The 22,082-nt window shown below is 39.3% G+C and overlaps 1 protein-coding gene across 2 annotated transcripts in view; it reads right to left on the reverse strand.

Annotated features, from left to right (window-relative positions):
- The window catches only part of LOC135170394 (transcription factor collier), a 113,090-nt gene that overhangs the window by 59,236 nt on the left and 31,772 nt on the right, over positions 1-22,082 (reverse strand). For both annotated transcript variants that reach the window (XR_010300379.1, XM_064136169.1), the window contains exons 5-6: positions 21,356-21,429; positions 19,273-19,341 (exon numbers count right to left, since the gene is read on the reverse strand). Coding sequence is in view for 1 of the 2 variants with exons in the window: in XM_064136169.1 (XP_063992239.1) it covers positions 19,273-19,341; positions 21,356-21,429 (143 nt within the window). In the remaining variant the exon portion in view is untranslated. The remainder of the gene's footprint in view (positions 1-19,272; positions 19,342-21,355; positions 21,430-22,082) is intronic.

The raw sequence follows: 22,082 nt of genomic DNA on the forward strand, positions 1-22,082 counted from the left end.
TCCCTAATAATTTATTCTCACTGGCAACAACAAATGCCGTGTAAACGTTAATGCAATCCACGTGGCACGAGCGTACAAGGGCACCAGATGGTCGCCCCGGGGCACTTACCAGTTAGCCACCCTGATCTCCCTTTTGGTCAAAGGGATCTGCGGGTTTTCGCGGGACCATACACTACTAGACATATTTATTCACCGGCTATCCCTGAATTTCCGAGGCTAATGGGGATAAGATGCCCCGCTGGCGATGGTAGAGGTTTCCGGATGCGGTAAGATCGCAAGAGAAATTTATATGTTGATTTAGGTCTGATGAGACTTCAGCCTCAATCGAATTTTTCATTTTTATGACGCGTCGTAACTCATGATTGACGGAATTGGAAATTTTTTGGCGTGAATTTTTGGGTTTATTGGGGGAGGGGCCAAAGGGGGATGCGAGAAAATTTTAGAATCTGGTGTTAAAAATTGGGGGAACAGTTTTTATGTCGAAGGTTATTCATCAAACTTCGGAATATTTTATGGCCCTTTTAGAATAAGTCATAATAAGTTATAAAATATTTTTCAAGTTTATCCGCTTTTCAATAGAATGAGAAATTGCTCTTAATTATTAACTAATCTTAATATATTTCTTTTGTTGTGGGACTGAATTTTTTCACAATAAATATGATGCGTTTATTGTCCTCCCACTAGACATGACCTAAAGACGCATCAGTCAATATTATTAACAATAGATTGCCTCAGCAAATCATGTCAACTGTTTTTGAATTTCAATGAAAAAAAAAATTATGTAAATAATAAACCAGCTTCTTATAATTTTATAAATTTTTCTACAACATATAAAGGGGTAATTAATCACTGTTGTTGCCCCCCCCCCTCCTTCGCTTCCGGTATATATATGTGTGTAATACCTATATTGCCGAAAGCAGTAATTTTGACTGAGTACCAACTGCAATATTTTGAAATCCAACAGATTCTACCAAACGAAAAATTTGTCAAATACGATTTTTTCACAATAACAAAACAAATAATATTTATCAAAAATGTAAAAAGTATGTTTGCGTAAGATGTACATCTAAAAAAATTTGGACTTTCATATCCTTAAAATGTCCAGATAATGTATAAATAATTAGTTTTTTCCAACTGAGATTGATTTTTTTATTGTTAATATTTTTTAATAACTTGTTATATGACTTCAAGTGTTATAAAAGATATTAAAAATGACTGTTAAACAAATTTCTTTGTGCATTACTTATTTTTTCACAATGCAGTCCTTTTGACTGCTTTCAGGCAATTTAATAATAATATTAAAAACACTCAAATAGAATCACAACAATTACCAATGCAAAATATAAATAATTGAGTCCACCAATAGTCAATAATATGGTGCCTATCGTCCTCAGCATATCCACCGAATTTTCTGCATTTGAAATTGTTGGCAAAAATTTTGTGAAGAAATTTTTCTTTTGGGAATTTTGTCACACAGGAATTTTTCAAAGAAAAAATCATTGAAATAATGGAGACAGCAAATTAATTCAACCGTTAACAAAATATCCGAGCACTAGCATCACTGACGATATCTCATTGCCCGGTTCAATCTCCCACACAAACACATACGAGATCAGCGGGGAAGTACTCGACAGTCAAAGCAACAGATAAAATTTGATTTATTAACGTTTCTCAGGTTAAAATTTTTCCACCACTGAGTCATACACCGGCGCATTATTCTCGAGTATTCCATGATAAATCGTGTCCCAACTTGCCCTCAAACTCCTCGTAATATCCTCCCCGTCATAATTAATCCTCCAACATAATTTTTCAATTTCAGTTATTGGCGATGCACAGCGGTGCGATTAGATAAATTAGTCATGGGCAATGAAAGTTTCGCCTTAATTGCGATGGACTAATCCATTTGGTAGTCGTGCGGAGAGGGAGTTTAATTCGATACGACGCGTGTCCCATAGAAAACCTGTTACAAGTTTTGTAATTCGCCTTTTGTCGTGGAGTCTCGTCGTGGTGGACAATGGCGTTGGGTGAAATAGGTGCGGGAAGTTGAGTGAATTGAGATAAAGACCGTAAATCGATGAGTTGAAAATCTCGTGCGATGATCTAACTATTGAAGGATGATTGACGATTGTGATAAACTCGAATTTTGTTTATTGAAGAAAAGAAATATTTTCGGAAAAAGTCTATTGAGTCGGGGGAACTCAATTTGATGATTGAAGTCCCAAGGTGAGACTTTTCTCGTGCGGAAAATTTGAGACTTGACTCAAGACTTTGAAGTCTTAAGTTAAGTCTTGAAGACTTTAAAGTCTTGAGTTAAGACTTCAAAGTCTTGAGTTAAGACTTCAAAGTCTTGAGTTAAGTCTCAAAGACTTTAAAGTCTTGAGTTAAGTCTCAAAGACTTTGAAGTCTTGAGTTAAGTCTCACGAATTTCATGGTAATGTTCCAAATGGAGACTTTAAATATTTTGAAATTGAGGGATTCTAAAGTTTCAAGTGCGAACTACATAAAATTGGAAATTACGAGCGAGATTTTGTTGAAGGTCGAGCGTTGTAGATTTTTAAGTTAAAGGTTTTTAAAGTCTTGAGCTGTAACTGTTGAAAAAACTTGAGGAATTCCAGATTTACAGATCCCAACTTAGAACATTGGAGACTTTGAAATTAGCAGCACGCGAAGGTGTCGCGTCAACTTGTAGAAGATTGCAGGCCGAATAATTACTTGAAATTTCTTAAAGCCTCAGTTGGAGAATTCTCAAAGTTTCAAGTTAGGACTTTGTGAACTTCAAAGGTGTTATTTTCTATTCGTTCAACTTGAACTATTTTTAGGTTGAACCTGGGAATTCTAAGTTCTTTAGAAACTTTTGAACAGCAAGACATTTCAGATTGTGAACTGTCAGACTAGGACTTTAAAGACTTGGAAAATCTGCTCTACCGCAGTTTTGACATGAGATTTCGGAAAAATGGTCAGTTGAAGCTTCGGAAAGTCCCACTTTATTACAATCTTCCAACATTTCAGATTGAAGTCTCAAGTTCAGGGATTCAGATCGTCAAGTTTCAAGTTCAGACTTGAAAACTTTAAAAATAAGTCTCTCAAAAATCTAAAATCCCAAAAACCTCACATTAAAACACATTACAACTCCCAACATTTCAGATTCAAGTCTCAAATTCAGGCGTTTAGATCGTCAAGTCTCAAGTTCAGACTTGAAAACTTGAAAAATGCGTCTCCCAAAAATCTCAAATACCAAAACCCTCACATTAAAACCCCAAAACAAAAAAATCGAACGATCCAATTCAGAACCATCACCAATAAATTCAACATTTCCAAAAATCACAATTCATCTTTTTCCAAAAATTCCTCCTTCACCCGCCAGTCGTTCCAAATTATTTTCAACGCGCAACTGATCACCCCCATAACCTCCAGCAACCCCTCCTCCCTTAACCTCTAAACCGATCACTCCAGAATACGCAAGCATCTTCATCCCCATTGCATCCCCCCCCCCCCCCGCCTCACTCAAAGTAACCGTCGAATTAATTAGTACTTAATTACGTTGGAGTACTTGTTGCGGCATCTCAGTGATGCGCGAGAAGGGAACCAGCACGCGGTAATAAGATTTCCTTTAATGGCATTACACGCCTCATTGGTAGTTGGCCAAGTTTCCACCAAAGTTAGATTTCCCCCTTCTTCGACTTTACCATCTTATTCGACGTACCCCCTCCTCTCGCCCGCCCCCCCTTTCACCCCATCCACCCCCTCATCCCGGAAGTTATCATCCTCTTTTCTTTGGACCTCCGGGCACCAGTGAGATGACCCATAACACTCACCAAGGACCAAAAAATTTCCCCTCAACTAAATTGCATCCTTAATCACTTCATTTTAAAATCCTCGAAATCGAAACGAGAGAAGGATCCTAGGGATAAAAAAAAAAATTTAAGTAAATCGATTCGACAATGTCTGAAGCTTTATATGGATTGTCCCCTGGGTGGTCCTCTCGTTCAGACGTCATTCAGTGGCACAAAGTACCACAAGTTGAGAAACCCTGTAACTCGTCCCTCTTCCTCAACATTGTGGCCCTTTATTTTTATTCCCTTTTTTGCTTTATTTTCTGGAAAGCCAGAGAGAAAGGCAACAACGCTAAGAGTGAGATCCAGCAGCTTGGTGACTACGCGCCCTGAATCACTCATTTTTCTATCGTTTGGTCTTCCTTCCACACCGTAGCAAGATATTTCAGACCTATTAACTCACACCGGGGGGAATTCTACGCTTGTCTATTCTCACAATGTTACATTATGTACAAGTATATCCTTGAGAAATATTAAATGCACTTCACACAAGTTGATGAAGTAGATTTTAAATTGGCGGAATCGTAAGGTGTCGAGACGAATCAGCTGGTGACGTTTGAGATGAAGAATTATATTTTTATGGAACGAGAAATTTCTGAAAGAAATTTTACTGCTGTTCAGGTTAAATTCCTCGGAATTTCTTGTCACACTTCCGCTGATTTCCCATAAATCTTTCTTCTAAGAAGTGACGCTTGTTAGGCGACTTCGGAGAAGGTTGCGTTAAACGTTTAACGCAGCGGTGACGGGAAATGGCGTTGAACGTTGGAAAAAAAGATTAGAAGAGAATTAGAATTAGAGAGAAAGAAAATCCGATTTAATCCAGTTGGGAGTCGAACCCGAGTTACACGTTTAACGCTTCAGTGGAGGGGGAATGTTGAACGTTTAACGCCACTCGAAAGGAGAAGAGCCAGAGAGAACAATAGACTTTGCGATATTCGTGAGAAATATAAACAAAATAGTCGTTAGACATTTAACTGTAAATATTCTAGAGATTAATTCGTCAGACCCCAGCGATGCTAATTAATTTGTATTTTGCATAATAATAAATTGATAAGATGTTAGTTAAAAAGTGTTGATCACATGAAATGATAAGAATTCCTTGGAATATCATCAAGAAATTGCTCATCTTCTTCGCGTAGGAAATCCACGCACCCAATTTTTTAAATTATTCTGTCCTCATCCGGTGCGAATCAATCAACGAACGTGCAATGGCTCATTACCGTAATTATCACATCATCCGAAAGATAACTACCGTAAAATCATCTAAATACTATGCAATTCAAACAATTCCAATCGTTTATCTCATGTCCTTTCAATTCTCCATATTTGTCCTTTTGGTTACGGTACCTCATAAATCTCCAACAGTGGCTATTCTCCGTAAAATCCAGCGATTCTTTCGGGCGTCTTCGGAGATGATATTTGCTCGGATCAATCCATATGGTCGTCATGGCAACCGGTCAGCCCGGCATGTCCACCCTCACCGATCCCCTCTCTACGCGAGTTATGGAGTGAGGGCCACAAAGTCTATGGGTTGAAGACCGATGCTACACCACCGCGAGAGCCAGGATCCCTCAACGACCCAATGAACGGCATCTCCTCTCTCTTTTCCGCGGTAGAGGGTGTGCGTTGTTACGCTCCCGGACTGGGCTACAGGGGATCGCCGAAAAAAAAAAAAAAAAAAAAAAAAAAAAAACTACTGGACGAGGGAAAAAAAAAGGGAGGGAAACTTGTGACCCTACGTTCGCTAACCGATTCATTCTCATCTACATTCTCCAATCTCGTTTGCCTCACAAATTTTACATTTCTTCATTCTTCCTCACCGGGTTATTGATAGGGTGTAAACAATTGTAGCCTAGCCCACCGCTGGCCAATTGACTTCTTCCTTTTGTTTTTATTTTCCCGTTCCGGCGAATGGTTGTACAGTAGCTGAAGACCGATCGCCCAGTGTTGGCGTGAGTATATAAATTATGCACCACCAGTACAAACACACACAGACTCTTCGCTCACTGAAGATTCCTGTCGGCGGAAGGGAAAGATCGAACGAGGAAGAAATTGCCAGGAGTTTTCGTCGAATTGACCAGGAAAAAAAAAAAACCGAAAAGGTCGGCCCTGTTTGCTGTTCCTTCACGTTTTTTCCTCATTGGGAAGTCGAAATTACCGCAGGCGTCCCAATCTGGCGACTCTCATCATGGAAATCAGACCGGCGTCCAGTCCTGAGCGACAGATGTTCAGCATAATTTCAAAGAGTGGATTGTGAAAATATAGGAAGGAAGGAAGACATTGCTTTCCTATCACTCTGAGCCCTGTCTTCTATCCGACTTATCTCCCACGCGTATTCTACATGCAAATTTATAGAGATCCTTCGGACACATAGGCGTGCGCCAGCAGATAGTAGATGGAAATGGAAGGGGAAGAGACTTTTGTCCCCTGGGAAGACGAGGAAATCCGCCAGGACTAAAAGCGCTTCCTTGTACTGTCACATCGTTCCACTCGAATCAATCGCATAAATTTCGACCGGCAGTCGATCGCGTAGACGCTCCGCTCACACGTATCAAGCCGCAGGAATATTTTCACCGAAACATTTATACCATTCACGTCGTCATCTGTCGATCCGCGGATTTCCCTACCGAATTACTCGGCTGACAAAAATCACGGAAGTCATCATATGGAAAATCCCGCCAAGTGGGAACTGATGTCGGTGATGGGTGCGATGTCGCGAGGTGAAGATAGAGCAGTGGATCATCATTAACTGGATAGCAGCAAAACCAGGGACATCTGATTGACAGGCTCCCGGTGAAGCCGAAGTTTTTCCTAAACCTGCTTTTAATTCCTGGTAGAATAGTACCATTGGCTGGATGGATGAAAGGAGGACACGGCTGATGGACAGTCCTGGGGCGCCAAGCTATGCCAACTATTCGGCCCCTCATTTCATGCTCACCTCCTCCACCTCGGGGATATGGTCAGCTTGAGCACACAGTTCTTGCGTTCCAGATATCAAATAAGAAGGCAGTGGCTCAGCACTGGTTCACCTGGAGGACATTCCAACTTGTCAATCATGCGCGTCCATCAGCCAGACATCGGTAGATTGACAACACCTGGCTTTAGCGAGAATCCAACCAGTCTTTACCATTAATTCCATTTGTAATCGTACGAATTCAATGGCACGAGTGGAGTATCCAGTCGACGAAATTGATTGGATGATGAACAATGGGATGACACACGCTTTTCATGATATAATACCACGAGTGAGGGCACTTCAGTGACACGAGTTTGAGGATCTAGAAGGTAATTGAGTTGGCCACGCGACTCTTCAAGTGGCCCCCTGCCGTCATCCTGACACACTGCCTCAACTCTGGCCCCTGCTAACCACCTGTTTTAGGGCTCGTTCTCAAGTGCACTGCATGGACGTAGCCGTGAATACACACAGACATATGTGGGATGAGAGGGAAATAAAAAAATTGAGAAAGGTTCAATTGACATAAGGCCAATGGCCCACAGCCAAATCCATCCCAAATGCGCGTGTCTATTTGCTCCGCACCCTTGCGAAAATAAACATGGCCGATCACTTTATTTAATTCAAGTATATAAAACAATATAATAATAATATGCTTCATGTCCTTCGACGAGCTTCTGAGGGCGTCCGTCCCCTTCACGTGAGACAATAATTTTTTGCTATTTTATCGTTTAATTTCGGGGAGAGGGTGGATATTGATTTTGCTGGGTGGGCGGCGGGGAGGGGGGGGGGAGAGGAGGAGGTGAAATGCCATTTAGAGTCATCCACCGTGTCTCAATCTGGAGAGGGTACCCTTCCAGCCATCGTCGAGCCGTGACGCTTGGCATCTGTTCCAATGTGAAAGACCCCAACTAGTTTATCCCGATGTTACAATGCGCTTGCCCAGATGGAAGTGGAGTGTCGAGGTGATACTTCTAGAATTGTATTCCACCAACCACTGACTATTTAGGAAAATACCAAAGGGTCACCGCATCTTCTGTACTTTGGATGATAGCGCGAGAATGCCGAGTTGGTGGTGATGGGAGGGGGGTGGATGCTTTCCGAGCGATTTGATGGGTTAATCAGTTGGAAATGCGTAGGTTTTTGGATCGGGTGCGGAGTGATTTTGGAATTGATTATTCGGTAGATGTTTTTCAATGAGAAGGCGGCTTTATTCTAGTGCTAGCTGGGTTTAATTTTATCTTGAATAGATTTTTTCCGAAAGGAAAAAATAACGCGTGATTATGTATTGTATATTATGTATTGTGTATAAATATATTATAAAGTTTCTAAAAGTCTAATATATTATATATTATATAATATATTGTAAAATGGCCGAAAGGCTGATTACACTTCTGGACTAATTAGGACCGTCCAGCGACAATAAAAAAGTATATATTATATATTATATATTTGTATATTTGTATATATACAATACAAAAATCCTACATTTTAATTCAGTAACAAATGAATGGAAAATCGTAATAAATTTATTCTTTAACCCTTTGAAATTGAGATTGACCTCAATGAATTTCCCCATAAAAAATGCAAATATTTATTTTATCCTCTTGATCATGGGGATAATCACGTCATAATTCGAAATACTTTATGCTCCCTATTAGAGTGTCACGAAAAATCAGGAAAAAATCCATTATCTTTTCATGCACTCTACGAATGATTTCGCAAAATCCAGTTTCTAAAATTTCGAAATTTTTACCATATCAGACCGGCTTGTACACATATCTAGCTGTCAACAAACGTTACCCTCTTTCTTTTAGTGGAGAAAAATTAAAAATACTGCGCCCCTACGAGAACAATTTATTCGGACGTAACACTAACACAAGAGATTGAAATAAAATAATTTTTAATATCAAAATTACCCTCGGAATTTTCTTCACGGAACCGTTATGAGTAAAATTGCTAAATCGACGTCTGCGTATATGGTATCCTTGCGTTTGAGGAAGAAAGGGGAAGGATCGGTGGCGATTTTTCACTCACTTAACTCCAGTGCGCATCAATATGCATTAAGTTGATCGGCTCTCCCTGTCGGCTTTCTCCTCTTTCTCGGGCGAGCCCGCACTCCAGAGTAAAAAAGAAATGTGAGCCAAAGAGTGAGGACTCCCTCTAGCCGTCGTTGAGGAATAAGAGGGTTTTTTTTACCCCACTTTTTAGGTTTTTAGAGCGTCGATGGTATGAAAGCTCGGGCTGTTAAGATATTCTTTGGAAATAACGATTGGCGTATCGGAGGTAATTCTCGGCTGGAAATCGCCGGAAGAGAATGGCCCAAAGAGTACTTACTCGAACCCAGTGGCTGGGTGAGATTCTTTGTCTCTATCGTCCTCTCGGGTGTCCTTGAGAATCTCCTAGTCTCGGGGATAGATACAGGTAACGCATTTGCGTTTTATCTGAATTTCCTGATTTTCGTTGAAGCTCTTGAGTCGTTTTTCATTCCACTCCACTTGTAATTTCAATGGCGGAGGAAAACAAAGAAGGAAAATTTCTTTCAGTGAAAAGGAAATTTTATAGTTTTTTTTGGTGATATTTGTTTGAGGGAGGGAGTGAACTGTTTAGTGGACAAGAAGAAAATCAGGGAGATAATTGACAAGATGAGGCACAGAGTCAGGTATGAGATGCAGGAACACGTGGAGTTGAAGCGGGGGTGGATTGGAAGGGAGGATTATTCTAGGAAATAGATTTTTGATTATTGTAGTGATAGACGATTTTGAATGACAATTTTAGGGGGTTTGTTTTGGTCAAATGTTTAATTTTGCAAAGGATCATTGTGTCCTGCCTATCAAGGGGGGGCATTGAATAGTTTTAATGGAAAATTCAATTAATAAATATCCCTAATGTATTTTTACAATTGGTTATTAAGTATAAACTGACGTTTTCTTCTCTTCAGTAAGAAAACTGCAAGGGAAACGCATTCTTTGCTTTTTTATTTATCAAATTTCTTATTAAAATCTAAAAACAAAATTTTTGCTCAAATATAATGTATTATTTGTTCTGCCAATCAAAAGTGGAAAATTTAATATTTTTAAATGGCAAAATTAAATTAATAAATAACCTCAATATATTTTTAAAATTATTTTTAACTCTTTAATTAGGAAAATTGTGACCGAATATTAGAGGCGATAGCTGTTCCATAAATTTGCTCAATCGTTCGCAAAAAAATACGGAATGACTCGTCGTCCCCAGAGGCAGCTCATTAGACAAATCACAACTCATTGGACGAATTGTTAATTAGTAGAAAAAAACGTACAATTAATCTAACGATCCGCACATTTAATATTTCAAAACTTAATTTTCACTATTCGGTAATTTTAATAAATAATTTTTCTCCGTTTGACCAAGATGTCGGATGCAAATTTGGAAAATGGCTGAATGTCAGTTCCTGACTGTTCGAAAGTGATATAAAAAGAATCTATGAAATAGTAGACTAGGAAATCCAAGAGCGATCGCTGATACATAATGGATCGTTCTTGGGGGCTCCTCTTGGTTAGCATAAGTTTTCCATTAGCGAGCGAGGGATAGATTCGAGATATCGATAATATCCAATATACATTCAGAGACGTATATTTTCGTACGACTACTTGAAGAAATGTATGTTTTCTGGGTGAGGGGAATGAAAAAAAAACGACACTCGGTAATGTAATATCGATGAGCGAAGGAGAGGAATTACGTTTTTTCGGTATTTCACCTAATTGGAAGAATTTACGAGTTGAGGGATGAGGGGCCTATCGGGGGGAATATATGAGGGGAATATTTGGATGGATGAGTGATTCGAATCACCGGAACTACTCAGAATTTCTAAATTTTCAACGAAAAAGGAGAGGATGAGGTGATTGTGAGGTGCAGCGAACGAAAAGGGAGAGGAAGGACGATATAATGCAATAAATTATGCGATTCATTCGGAAAGAATAAAAATTCGGTAGACGGACAAGAAGTCAATGAATTCTCGAACCGATGGGCCTTGAAAAAAACTTAAATATCACTTATTCGCGTCTCAATAATTCTCCTCAGGTTTTTTTTTTTGGGGTTGATTATTGATCCGAATTTTGAAGAGAATCAAGAACTTGGAAAATGGTACTATAAATTATTTCATTAATGACTAATGAATTTTTCAATAATATACAACACATATACTGTATAATATATAATACATAATATAATGTATAATATATAATATATATAATATATAATCTATATAATATTTATCATATATTAGGTGTGTGAATAAGTCTTTCCCGTTTTTTGTAAGAGATGCCGCCACCAATACTGTGCGAGTATTCAATGGTTACATATGTCATAATCAAAGCTTATTCATCTGTCAACAATTCCACACTAACACATTAGTTGAAATTTTTTTCGCATCATAAATTTTTGATATCGTGAAAATGTCGAAATTTGAGCCGAGTCGACGTCATTTGCGGGAAGTTTCACTTTATTGGTTCAATTTGAAGAAATCTGCTGCCGAGGCGTATCGATTGCTTCAGGAAGCTTATGGAGAAGGTTGTGTCGATGATTCAAGTGTTCGCGGATGGTTTCGACGCTTCAAAAGTGGTGATTTCGACGTGGAAGACAAGGAGCGTTCCGGGCGGCCGCAACTCTTTGAAGATCAAGAATTGGCGACTTTGCTTGATGAAGATTCGTTTCAAACGCAAGAAGACGATGGCCAATACTTTCAATAATTCATTTGTAACCATTTTTTCACAATAAAGGCTCAAAATTTGAAAAAAACGGGAAAGACTTATTCCCACTCCTAATATTACAATTTTTTTTAACTGGAGTGAAATAGAACTTCCGATATATATCAAATATGTTCATTAATACCTTCATATATTATAGTATATATATATAATAATAACAATAATATATTCTATATGTTTATATAACATATATTTCAAAATAAGTAGAAAAATATTTTTGTTTTTTTTTTATTAAAAAACCACTGGCATATTTTCCCTTCGCTCCACATTTTCTAATGTGAAAAAAAATATAATTTCACCCCGGCTCAATATTTCACTCCGTATACTACGGGGTGAATTATTGACCCAGTTTTTAAGGAGACTCGAGGACTCGAGAAATAATTAGTACCACAAATAGCTGGTAGTTGTTTATCCAACGATTTCCCGGTCTACCGATCAGCCGATCTGTGCACCATAAACCAGCCGATATTCCCCCTCGTAAATACAAATACCAGCGAAGAGAATAACTCGAGTGGTGAGGGGGAGCTTGTGTGTACGGGGGCACCAGCATGTGAATTTATTCCTGAGGGTACGAAATACGAAGGGTGTGACACCCCGCTGAGGGAGCCCCATATGCTACAGGAGCACTAGTAGACCGCTTTTTTTTTTTGGGATCACTGGTGGAACGAGGGGTCGAAGTATGTTTTGATTTCACTAATAGATGCGTCAGGAAATAGTGTGTTCTCGATATAGTTCGTTTAACTTGTCAAAGGAAGTGGTTCGGACAAATTTTTCATGTTTGAAATTTGGGAATCTGTGGATTTGTGGGAGTGCCTTGGAAAGCTGATGATTGATGCTACGAAAATGTGTTGGAGTTTTCGTTTTTAATGGAAAAATTGTAATCGTTTAAATTTGAATTTTGATTTTTTTGGGGAGACTTTGCAGGGACTGAAAAATATTTTTACATTGAGTATAACATATAATAGGAATAATAATAAAATGTCTTTAAAATAAGTAGGAAATATAAATGATTTAAGAATATTTTTTTCCATTTTTTTGTGTTTGAATACAAATTTTGAAAGTGCAATTTTTTTTAATTTTGCATTTTTAGTTTGAATATGATGAGCTATATGATTCGTACCTTCGAAATATTATATTTGTAGATCATACGCTAAAAAAAAATACTTGAATCAAGTAGGGTAGGGCGGGGTAAAATGGACCGGGTTTAAAACGAGGGAAAAATAAAAAATAATTACAAAAATACCACAGAATCGCAAATTATGTCATAAGTGAAGTTAGAATGCACTATCTGATTTTAATCAACTTTCCATTTCACTTTTTAATTGTGCCCTAGTTTGCCAGAGGGAGCACAATAAAAAATCACTACATTAACAAATTAATTAGTGTAACTATTGTGATTATGGTGATAAAAAATAATTAATTATTCCAAAATTTGTTGTAATAGGCATCACTGATCCTTCCACTTATTCAGTTCCTTTCTAACTCCCATCTACTCCTCTTAATTTCATGTTTTTACTTCATTTTTAACATTAAATATTCATTTGACTTGACAAATTATTTTATGTATTCGAACTTTCCATATAAATAATCCCCAATCATATTTTTCTCCTATTCACTCCCCTTTCTGCCCTGAATAACTGAATAATAGTTTGAGTAGAAGAATAAATAATAAAATAAGGTTTTTCAGGAGGTTCTATTTTGCCCCTTCGGTCCATCTTGCCCCGCCCTTCCCCATACATAATACAAAAAGAATTTTCTGCTCGTCCAAACACGAACTCACTCGTAAATAAATAAGATAGTCAATGAGTCAACAATATCAATCATCACGTCCATCAACGAGTCCATCAAAAAAAAAAAACCGATCAAATATTGCTGGACGCGAATGATTTTGTTATCATGATTAATCGAAAAGTGTGATGCCCTTCTACGAGGTGTCCATGCTCAATTGAGCCCTTATGTTTTACGCTCATCGATCTGTGTCATCCGACAATTGGGCGTCGCGGTGTCCATCATTATCACGCCATATCTCGCATCCGATCGAAAACGATTTCCACAGGCACGAGCTTTTTTCACGTCGCCCCCTCCCCCCGAATGTGGAATATTGAAACTGCGATGAGACAGACGCATGTCATGCGAGTTGACTATTTAGTTTGATTATCCTGGCGTGACTGATGCATTGTCCTATTCTTTCGTCTTATCAACACTTTTTTATTTTGGAATGAGATAAGCTATATTGTAATTAGCCTCCAACTTGACATGTTTATTCAATCATATTCAATTAACGTACTTCAATTTTCAAAGTTTCAAAATGAAGATTGATTTTGTTGATGTAATAAATTATAGGGAACGAAATAATTAAACACTTTTGGGTATGTTAAGCACTGATTGTTATTTAAAGTGATTTGGCTCTAGACAGACGAGAGGAACTTTTCTGAACGAAGACTTATGAAGATGTAACTTAATATTACTTGTGATGCCAGGTTAAACTCCTCTTCCTCAGGTAGGAAATCACCAATGGCCCAGGCTTCACCCAAGTTATTCGCAAGACTAGGTAAGCTTGGATCAGGCTTGGCATGCAAGCCTGGATCAATAGTGGATGAGCATTGGAATGTAACGTGGGGCCAGGCCTGGTAACGAGGGCTGGCCCAAGCTAACTTATTAAGGCTGGTCCAGGCCTTCGAACCAGCGCCGTTCCAGGATCATATATTAAAAAATGTCTAGGCTTTATTCAAACAGTTTATAGTACTGAACATATCCAGATAAATTACAAATGAACCAGATACCCTGTGGCATTCGAAAACTTACTTTACACTTATGTAACAATATGGGGTTGACAATTAGGCATAATACCATAGGACATTGCCACCCTTTGGTGTCACGTGTAAGTAAAATCAGCATGTCGCCTAGTTAAAAAGAAATAAATTTCAGGCAGTTCGTCAGTCTGGGCCCAGGACTGGTCGAGACGCTATGAACCAAGGCTGAATGAACCAGACTCTTCCCAGGCTTGGCACAAGCTTGGTACCCACGTTTGATATCAGGGAAGGATCCAAGCCTGGGCTTTCTCTGCTGTGACTAAGATACCAACCCTGGTGGGGTCTAGGATTACCAAAGCTTGGTCAGCCGGGCCTAACCCACGGTTCGCCCACGGACCCTATAAGGACAATTTTTATCTAGAATGACGTCCACAATTATCCGAAAGAACAAAATACTGACCCTTCATTATTGCACCCATCCCACAGTGATGTCTATATCTATTAAAATATGAAAATTTTCTATTTATCACCGTCTTTTCTCCGCGTTTACAAGGTCAGGCAGTTCAATCGATATTTGAACGCGGTCGAGAGTGACTCCTGGTGACACCGGCAGTCAACAATTGTCCCTGCAAATTTGCATTCATCAACGGATACAAGCGACGACTGATTGACAATCCGTTTGTCATTGTGACGTTACTCATATCGTAACGATTCTCTTGGTTGTTGCAATCAATTCAATGGAACGTTACATTGTTTTGAATGGGTTTATACACATCAATGGAAAATTAGTTTAAGTTGGTGTAATTATCATCATCATTAGTTCGTATTTATTGCGGACTTGAGGCACTTCTTTTTAGGATCCCATCAGTCACAACAAACGACGAATTTCTTTTTCATTAAATTCGCAAAAAGGCCGTTTTGACCGATTTACCCCGCCCTATTATTCCAGTGCTCTCACGTCAGGGAAAACGATCGCCAAATTTGGAATCAAAAGATCGAAATCTTTCTAGCGAGGACCGACAAAACGCTCATCTAGACCTGAACGAATATAAATTTAGTGGTTCTACCTTTCGGTTGTCAGCATTTGAGGGCAGAAATGAATTTTGACATTTGCAGTTGAGGAAATTTATGGAAAATTGGCACATGAAAGCGAAAAGTAGTTCTGCGGCGGAAAACCCAACGAGGCGAGTGGTTCCAGTTCGTGACAATGTTCCCCTCCCCCACCCAACGGCGAATGAAAAGAGGGTAACATGGATGGTGGAGGACCTATGATCGATGCCGAAATTAAGGGGTTGCTCGTGCACTGGACGAAACAAAGTTAACCAATCACGGTGGTGGATTCGTACTCGACTATTGTACGGTTATATTGGCCGTCATTCCGGAGCGCTCGTCACCGATTTTTTTTTTTTTCCTACCGAATGGTTTCTGTTTTTCCGAATCACGAGCACTCGGCCTGTGTATGGGAGTGTATTCGATGGAGTGTGAGGTAGTGAAACGAAATAGAGACAGAATTTTCGTAATTATGGAGCACTGGTAGTCCCGGGGGATGTTACGGGCCAGCGAGGACTGGGGGATATCTGCACTGGTCGAGTACGGTAAAATGACATTTTATAATTATACATGCTAATTGTTTTGCCGAGTCAATCGTCCGAAAAAAAAAATCTATCGTCAAGTACCTGAAGTTGTGGCGAGGGGGGGGGGGAGGAGGAGGAGGGAATATTCGTGATGGGGAGTGGTTGAGGATAGGAGTAAAATTAAAGGAAGAAGAAAAAAATTACGAGGAAAGAATTACTTAATTGTTAAATTGTTTAAGTCATTTTAGTTATTGATCGATGGACAATTGACGTTTGAAAACAAGAATTTTTCCCGCGAAATGTTACTAATCGAGTTATCGGTGGGGAGATCGGTTAATTTTTGGATATATTAGAAATTCTATTGGGAGTTGAAGAACTTTTTCCCGTTAAAAACCAGAATTTTAGACATTTTTTCAATCCTCGGATGTTTCCGTCTGATATCGGATACGTTCGGCTCGGTTCGGTTCGCGTCGGGCATGTGTTTTGTAGTTATGCGATCATCAGACGATTTTCACAAAAAGTTTGAATCAGATCGGTCGCAGACTTTGTTAGAAACGAGCGACGGGAATTCCGCGATTGAGTCGGAAAATTACTTGACTCAAATGAAAAAAAAGTTTAAATCGTACCGAGTGTGACTTGACTCAGACCGCGAAATCATCTTGAATGACGGATATAACATGATTTGTATAAAGTCGCTTGAGACTTGAATCAAGTTACGAAATCTGTTTGACTCACATCCCACTCGACGCGAATCAAGTCGCTAAGTCAGTCTCATAAGTCACTCGTCTCATGAGACATTTGAATCTTTGACTGATCCAAAATAACTCGACTCCGTTCTTCATCCAATCCGACCCATATCAAGTCATGATCATCGACTTGACTCATGAATCTATTTGCTCATTGGACGTCCCTTCAGACCTGTCAGGCGCGATGACGTCGTGGCCTGAGTCAAGTCGCACTCACTACGACTTAAACATTTTTCTCTTTGAGTCAAGCACTTTTCGGACAATAACAATTTAATGAATCATTATATCTAAAGCTCTTCAATTAAATCTTCCTCAACACGTCATCAAAACACTTATCAAGTCACCATTTGCGTGACAACGCGGATCATCAAAACAACAAAAATTGTCCTTGAATCGAGAAAAAAAAATGGCCCCAAAGGGTGGACCACTCCATTGTTTCCCCTCTGTTTTCATTTTTACCTCAGGTGCACACTCGAACTACTTTCAGTACAGTTGAGCGAACATGTCACAATCGACGAGAGCCATCTCAATCAAAGAGCCATTGATACCAACCGAGTCACATTGGTCTCCACCAATTCTCCCCCACCGTTTTCAGTTCCATTGTGTGGTTTTCATGCCAGACCAAAAATCTATTAGCCTTCACCGAGACATTTGCGGGCAAAATAGAGAAAAGTGTGATCTGTATTGGTACAATAGAATGAAATAGTCGATTGAAATAGAAAAAAAACAGTCAGAAGATGACAGAATGACTGACGTCGTTTTGGCAGCATTGGATGTATATGATAAGCAAAGGGCTGAATGCTGGCTCACTATTCCCAACAACATGAAATTACAGAGGGGGTGGGGGGTGGGGGACTTGTTGGACACGCGACCAGGGTTGCAGTTGCATCACAGTTATGTATACCGGGGGTGCGTGTTCATCATTTCGCTGATTAATTTTCTTTCCCTCGTTTGCTATCAAGCGAGTATCGACTTACCATTAGAAAAACATCAGGGTAAATTTGAAGAATAAAATTAGATTTTTCGGAATTGGATTGAGTAACAGTGTGGGAGGATGTGTACTTGAGGAAATAAATTATAGCATTTGGTAAATGTAACACATATAATACCACGAGAGCTCCGAAATTATCGGATATTACCCGATAGGTTCGTTGCAAACAAATGAACGTGCCAAGTTTTTTCAGTTTAAAAATCACGAGCGCGACGTGCTTACCCTAACAGGAGATGAGGAATGGCCGACATTTGGCCAATGCTGGCCGACAGTCGGCCGACTGTCGGCCATTCCTCATCTCCTGCCAGGGTATTTGTTTGTAGGGAACCTTGAGGGAAATATCAGATAATTTCGAAGTTCGAGTGGTATTCGGGGGAATATTTTTTCCATCCAAATGTTGGCCGATAGAATTGCACCATGAGACATAATTTTCAACGAATTGACATTTAATCTGTCAGATACAATTGAGGGTTAGTTCATCATTTGTTTTTTTTTATATAGGCAACATGAAAAAGTTCCAGTGAAATTTCCAAGAATTTCCGCTGAAATACCAGGTTGGCTATACAAAATAACGTCGAATGGTGCAATCCTATTGGCCAAGATTTGGATGGGAAAAATAATCGTTACAATTCTGTGCTTTTTCAAAAAAATTGAATACCGATTTTCGTAGGAAACGATTACTGATTGGAAGACGGTAACGATCGGATAATCAATCGATCCGGTATCAAGGCTGAGTCAAGTTCCAGAACATTGAGCTCATAATACTTTAACTCACACCGAAAGGCGACCAATTACTCCATAATTTCAGGTACTGACCTCTCCAGCATCCGTCAGAAAAGTGTTCAGTCAATATCAGAGAAACATAAACCTGACTTTGAAGGAATCAGAAATTTGTTTTCTAAAAGAAAAATTGGATAACTCATTATAACTCTGTACTTATTAAAGAAATTGACGACGGTTTTTCGTAGGAAACGATTACTGATTGGAAGAAGGTAACGATCGGATAATCAATCGATCCGCCATCAAGACTGAGTCAAGTTCCAGAACATCGATCTCACAATACTTTAACTCACACCAAAAGGCGACCAATTCCCCCATAATTTCAGGTACTGACTTCTCCAGTATCCGTTTGAAAAGTGTTCACTCATCACCATCAGAGGAACATCAACGGACTTCGAAGGAATGAAATATTGTTTTCTAAAGGCAAAATTGGATATCTCAAATACACTGATCGCATACACGTGTACAGTATTGGGTTGAGGATCACTGTGTACAAGATGTCCTCCTGAAGACTATCTCGGTCTTGACTCCCCAAGGGGATACCCTCCACCTCTTCGTTGCTACCATTTTCTCCTATCTCAGTATATTCTATATAGCCTATTCAGATATCAGGCTCACCCTATACTGGCGCAGTGTTGGCTTGTGTTTCCCAAGACGGGCCGAGGGATGAACGCGAGTCCCGGATACTCTTCCGCCCTTTCAAGAATCCAGATCCACCCTCTCCCTCCCACCCTCCTCATCCACTTCAACCCCCTAGTCTGTCCCATCCATTCCACCCCTTTTGTCGTAGACAACGTAATTCACATACTCGAGTATATCTTCGAATGGTGCGCTATACTGTTGTTCTGAATCTAGGTTAGCTTCCTATCAGATACTTTATTTTAATTTACTTACCGGTCGATGATTACGGGATCACTGGGCGTCTCGTTTCTATTTCCACAGCTTTTCTTATCGCAGCACCGACTGGAACAAAAGAAGGGTGAGTTTAAGTCACTGGGGGTGTATGAGCACAAATAAATTCTGAAAGCAGAGATTGATTAACAAACGTTCATGATCAATCGAATCAAAAGGCCCTTGATCAACATCACGATCAATCAATTTTGCGTCGATCATCGAATCTAACACTCGGGCCCTAATGGACGGGCCCAAATCTTCATCAACAATTTCTCGAATAAATGATACACTCGCAGTGATCAATGACACTATCGATAGGTCTTCACATCGAACTTAGTCGTGATTACATTTTGGAAGGGTTCGGTCCAGTAGTTGTCCTATTTTTTTGGGCCTTAAGCAGCCCTGATTTGATTCTAGACCTCAAGCTGAAATGAACCTGATTCACAAGGTTATTTACGAGAGCTCATGCACGACAGTTCGATCAATAAAGACGATCAGAAGTGAATTCAATAGCATTAACATCTGATCATGACTTGTTGTCATTGATACAAATCATTATCAAACTATTTCAAAGATGATGTTGAGTAGTGCATGGAAAGTAAATGGATTTAACCTGCTAACTATGTTTACCACAGAAGAAGAGATTGAAATTTGAAAGAAAATCCAGGGTGTTTGGTGTTGTGTGTGTTGGGGGGGGGGGCAGGGGGAAGGGTGGATTGGCCCAGTTTGAGAGGGGTATGAGAAGAGTGAAAGAACGTCAAAAGTTTTTGAAGCGGCGACTGAAAACCACGTAGCCCCTGTGGAATTGCCCAAGGGATTCTGCAACTAGGGGCTAAGCAGAAATCCCATAGGGCCAAAGTGAGTCAGCTACGGTGTATGTACCCATACATTGATGCATACAAGGCTCGTTATGTTTATGGTTTACTACCCGTTGGGGTGGACTCGAGAATGAATCTATACTGGCACGCGACGAATCGACGGGGGGAGAAGAATTTTTGACGAAAATCACCTGTTCGAGGTAGGAAAGAATTATTTTTTAAATCAGGGTAAAGTTCTGTGGAATCAATACTAATAGATCTGTTGGACAATGATCCACTAATTTAAGTGGATTGAATCTTCTTTTTGAAGTGGAGTTCCAAAGTGAAGGGAAATAACGAGATTCTGAGGTCATTCATCGGGAAGAACTTGATTTGAGTCGCACCAAAAAATTGGTCCGAGTCAAGTCCAACTGAATCATGTGGTAAATAGATTTGTTTTTAGTTGAATTGAGGAGATGAATTAAGTTGGAATTGGGCGGATACAAATTGAAATATCGATGTGAGTCAAGTCGATTATTTGAGTCTTGATTGATCGGTGCGAATCAATTCGAATAATCGACTTGACTCGGGCCGATTTTTCTCGTAATAATTCAAGTCGATTCAAGTTTCTCGCTGTAATTCAAGTCGATTTGTTTGTAAATTCTTGGGGCACATGCGGAATGAAAAAAGTACTTGAGTCAAGTATATTTGATGCTTGATCCAAGTATAATATTATACTTAAACTAAGTATAACATTATACTAAGACTCGAGCCGATTTTTCTCGTTGTAATTCATGTCAATTTGTTTCTAAATTCTTGGGACACATGCGGAATGAAAAAAAGTACTTGAGTCAAGTATATTTGATACTTGATCCAACTATAATGTTATACTTAAACTAAGTACATATTATTATACATATTTCAGGTATATAATTATATTTATTTCTTTTATACTTGAATCAAGTATCTTTTGTACTTGACTCATGTATCACGTATTCAAGTATCAAGTACAAAAGATACTTGATTCAAGCACATTTTTTCCGTTTTCAACTTTCAATTCACGAAGAGAAATTCCCAAAAAAAATACCGTGCCAACACATGAAAAGAGACGAACTCTCTGTAAAAATTCCCCAGAAATCCCCAGAAATTTTCCCTTTCCAATATTAAAGTTATTCACACTCGAGGAATTGCAATATTTTTCAGTACCCGAACTACAATTTCTATTGACAATTTCTCTCTGTTTTCTCACTAATTTTGTAGATATATTACTACATCACTAGACTCACCTGCACATGACTTCGTGGGTCAGCAATACCCGGCACATCTCCGGATTTTTGTCCTGTCCCTCGTACATTATCGCCTGAAATCGCAGAAAGTGGAAAATTAATCACTGTCTATTGAACATGACAAACTGCCACAACTAAACAAGCAATTTGGTTGCATCCCAGTGCATGCTTGGACAGTGGCAAAAGTGCGTAGACAGAGGGAAGCAACCCTCCCCCCAGCGTGGGCTTAAGCCCTGGGCGTTGCAACCAAATCCGTTAAGCCTCCTTCACAATCTCCTGATTGATTTTTATTTAATGACAACACATTGTGCAGGACTTGTATTCATGTATTTATACTGGGAGAGTTGTGGAGGGAAGCCATTGGATTATCGGGGAACAGTCGGCAAAAGACTGAGACTGGTTCCTTTGATCTGACTCGGGTGCGACCCTAGAACTCGGAATTTTGCAAAACTCGTGCTTCTGTTGTTCGCACTCAGCTCGATAAATCGCGAACTCGTAAAAGTGTAATTGAAACGTTTAAAATTGTTTGCTCGATTTATCCGAGAAATATTCGAATATTTGCAGTTGTTTGAGCCCTTTTGAATTCATCAGCTCAACTCAATCCGCAAAAATTGGATTTGTGGTACGCTGGCACGCGAATTAAATAGGAATGCATGAAATATTTATGAAAAATGAAATCACTGAATTGAGGAGTTAATGAAGGAGGAGGTTCACCTCAGTCTGGCGA

The sequence above is a fragment of the Diachasmimorpha longicaudata genome, chromosome 17, assembly GCF_034640455.1.
Source record: "Diachasmimorpha longicaudata isolate KC_UGA_2023 chromosome 17, iyDiaLong2, whole genome shotgun sequence".
In the NCBI taxonomy this organism is placed as follows: Eukaryota; Metazoa; Arthropoda; class Insecta; order Hymenoptera; family Braconidae; genus Diachasmimorpha; species Diachasmimorpha longicaudata.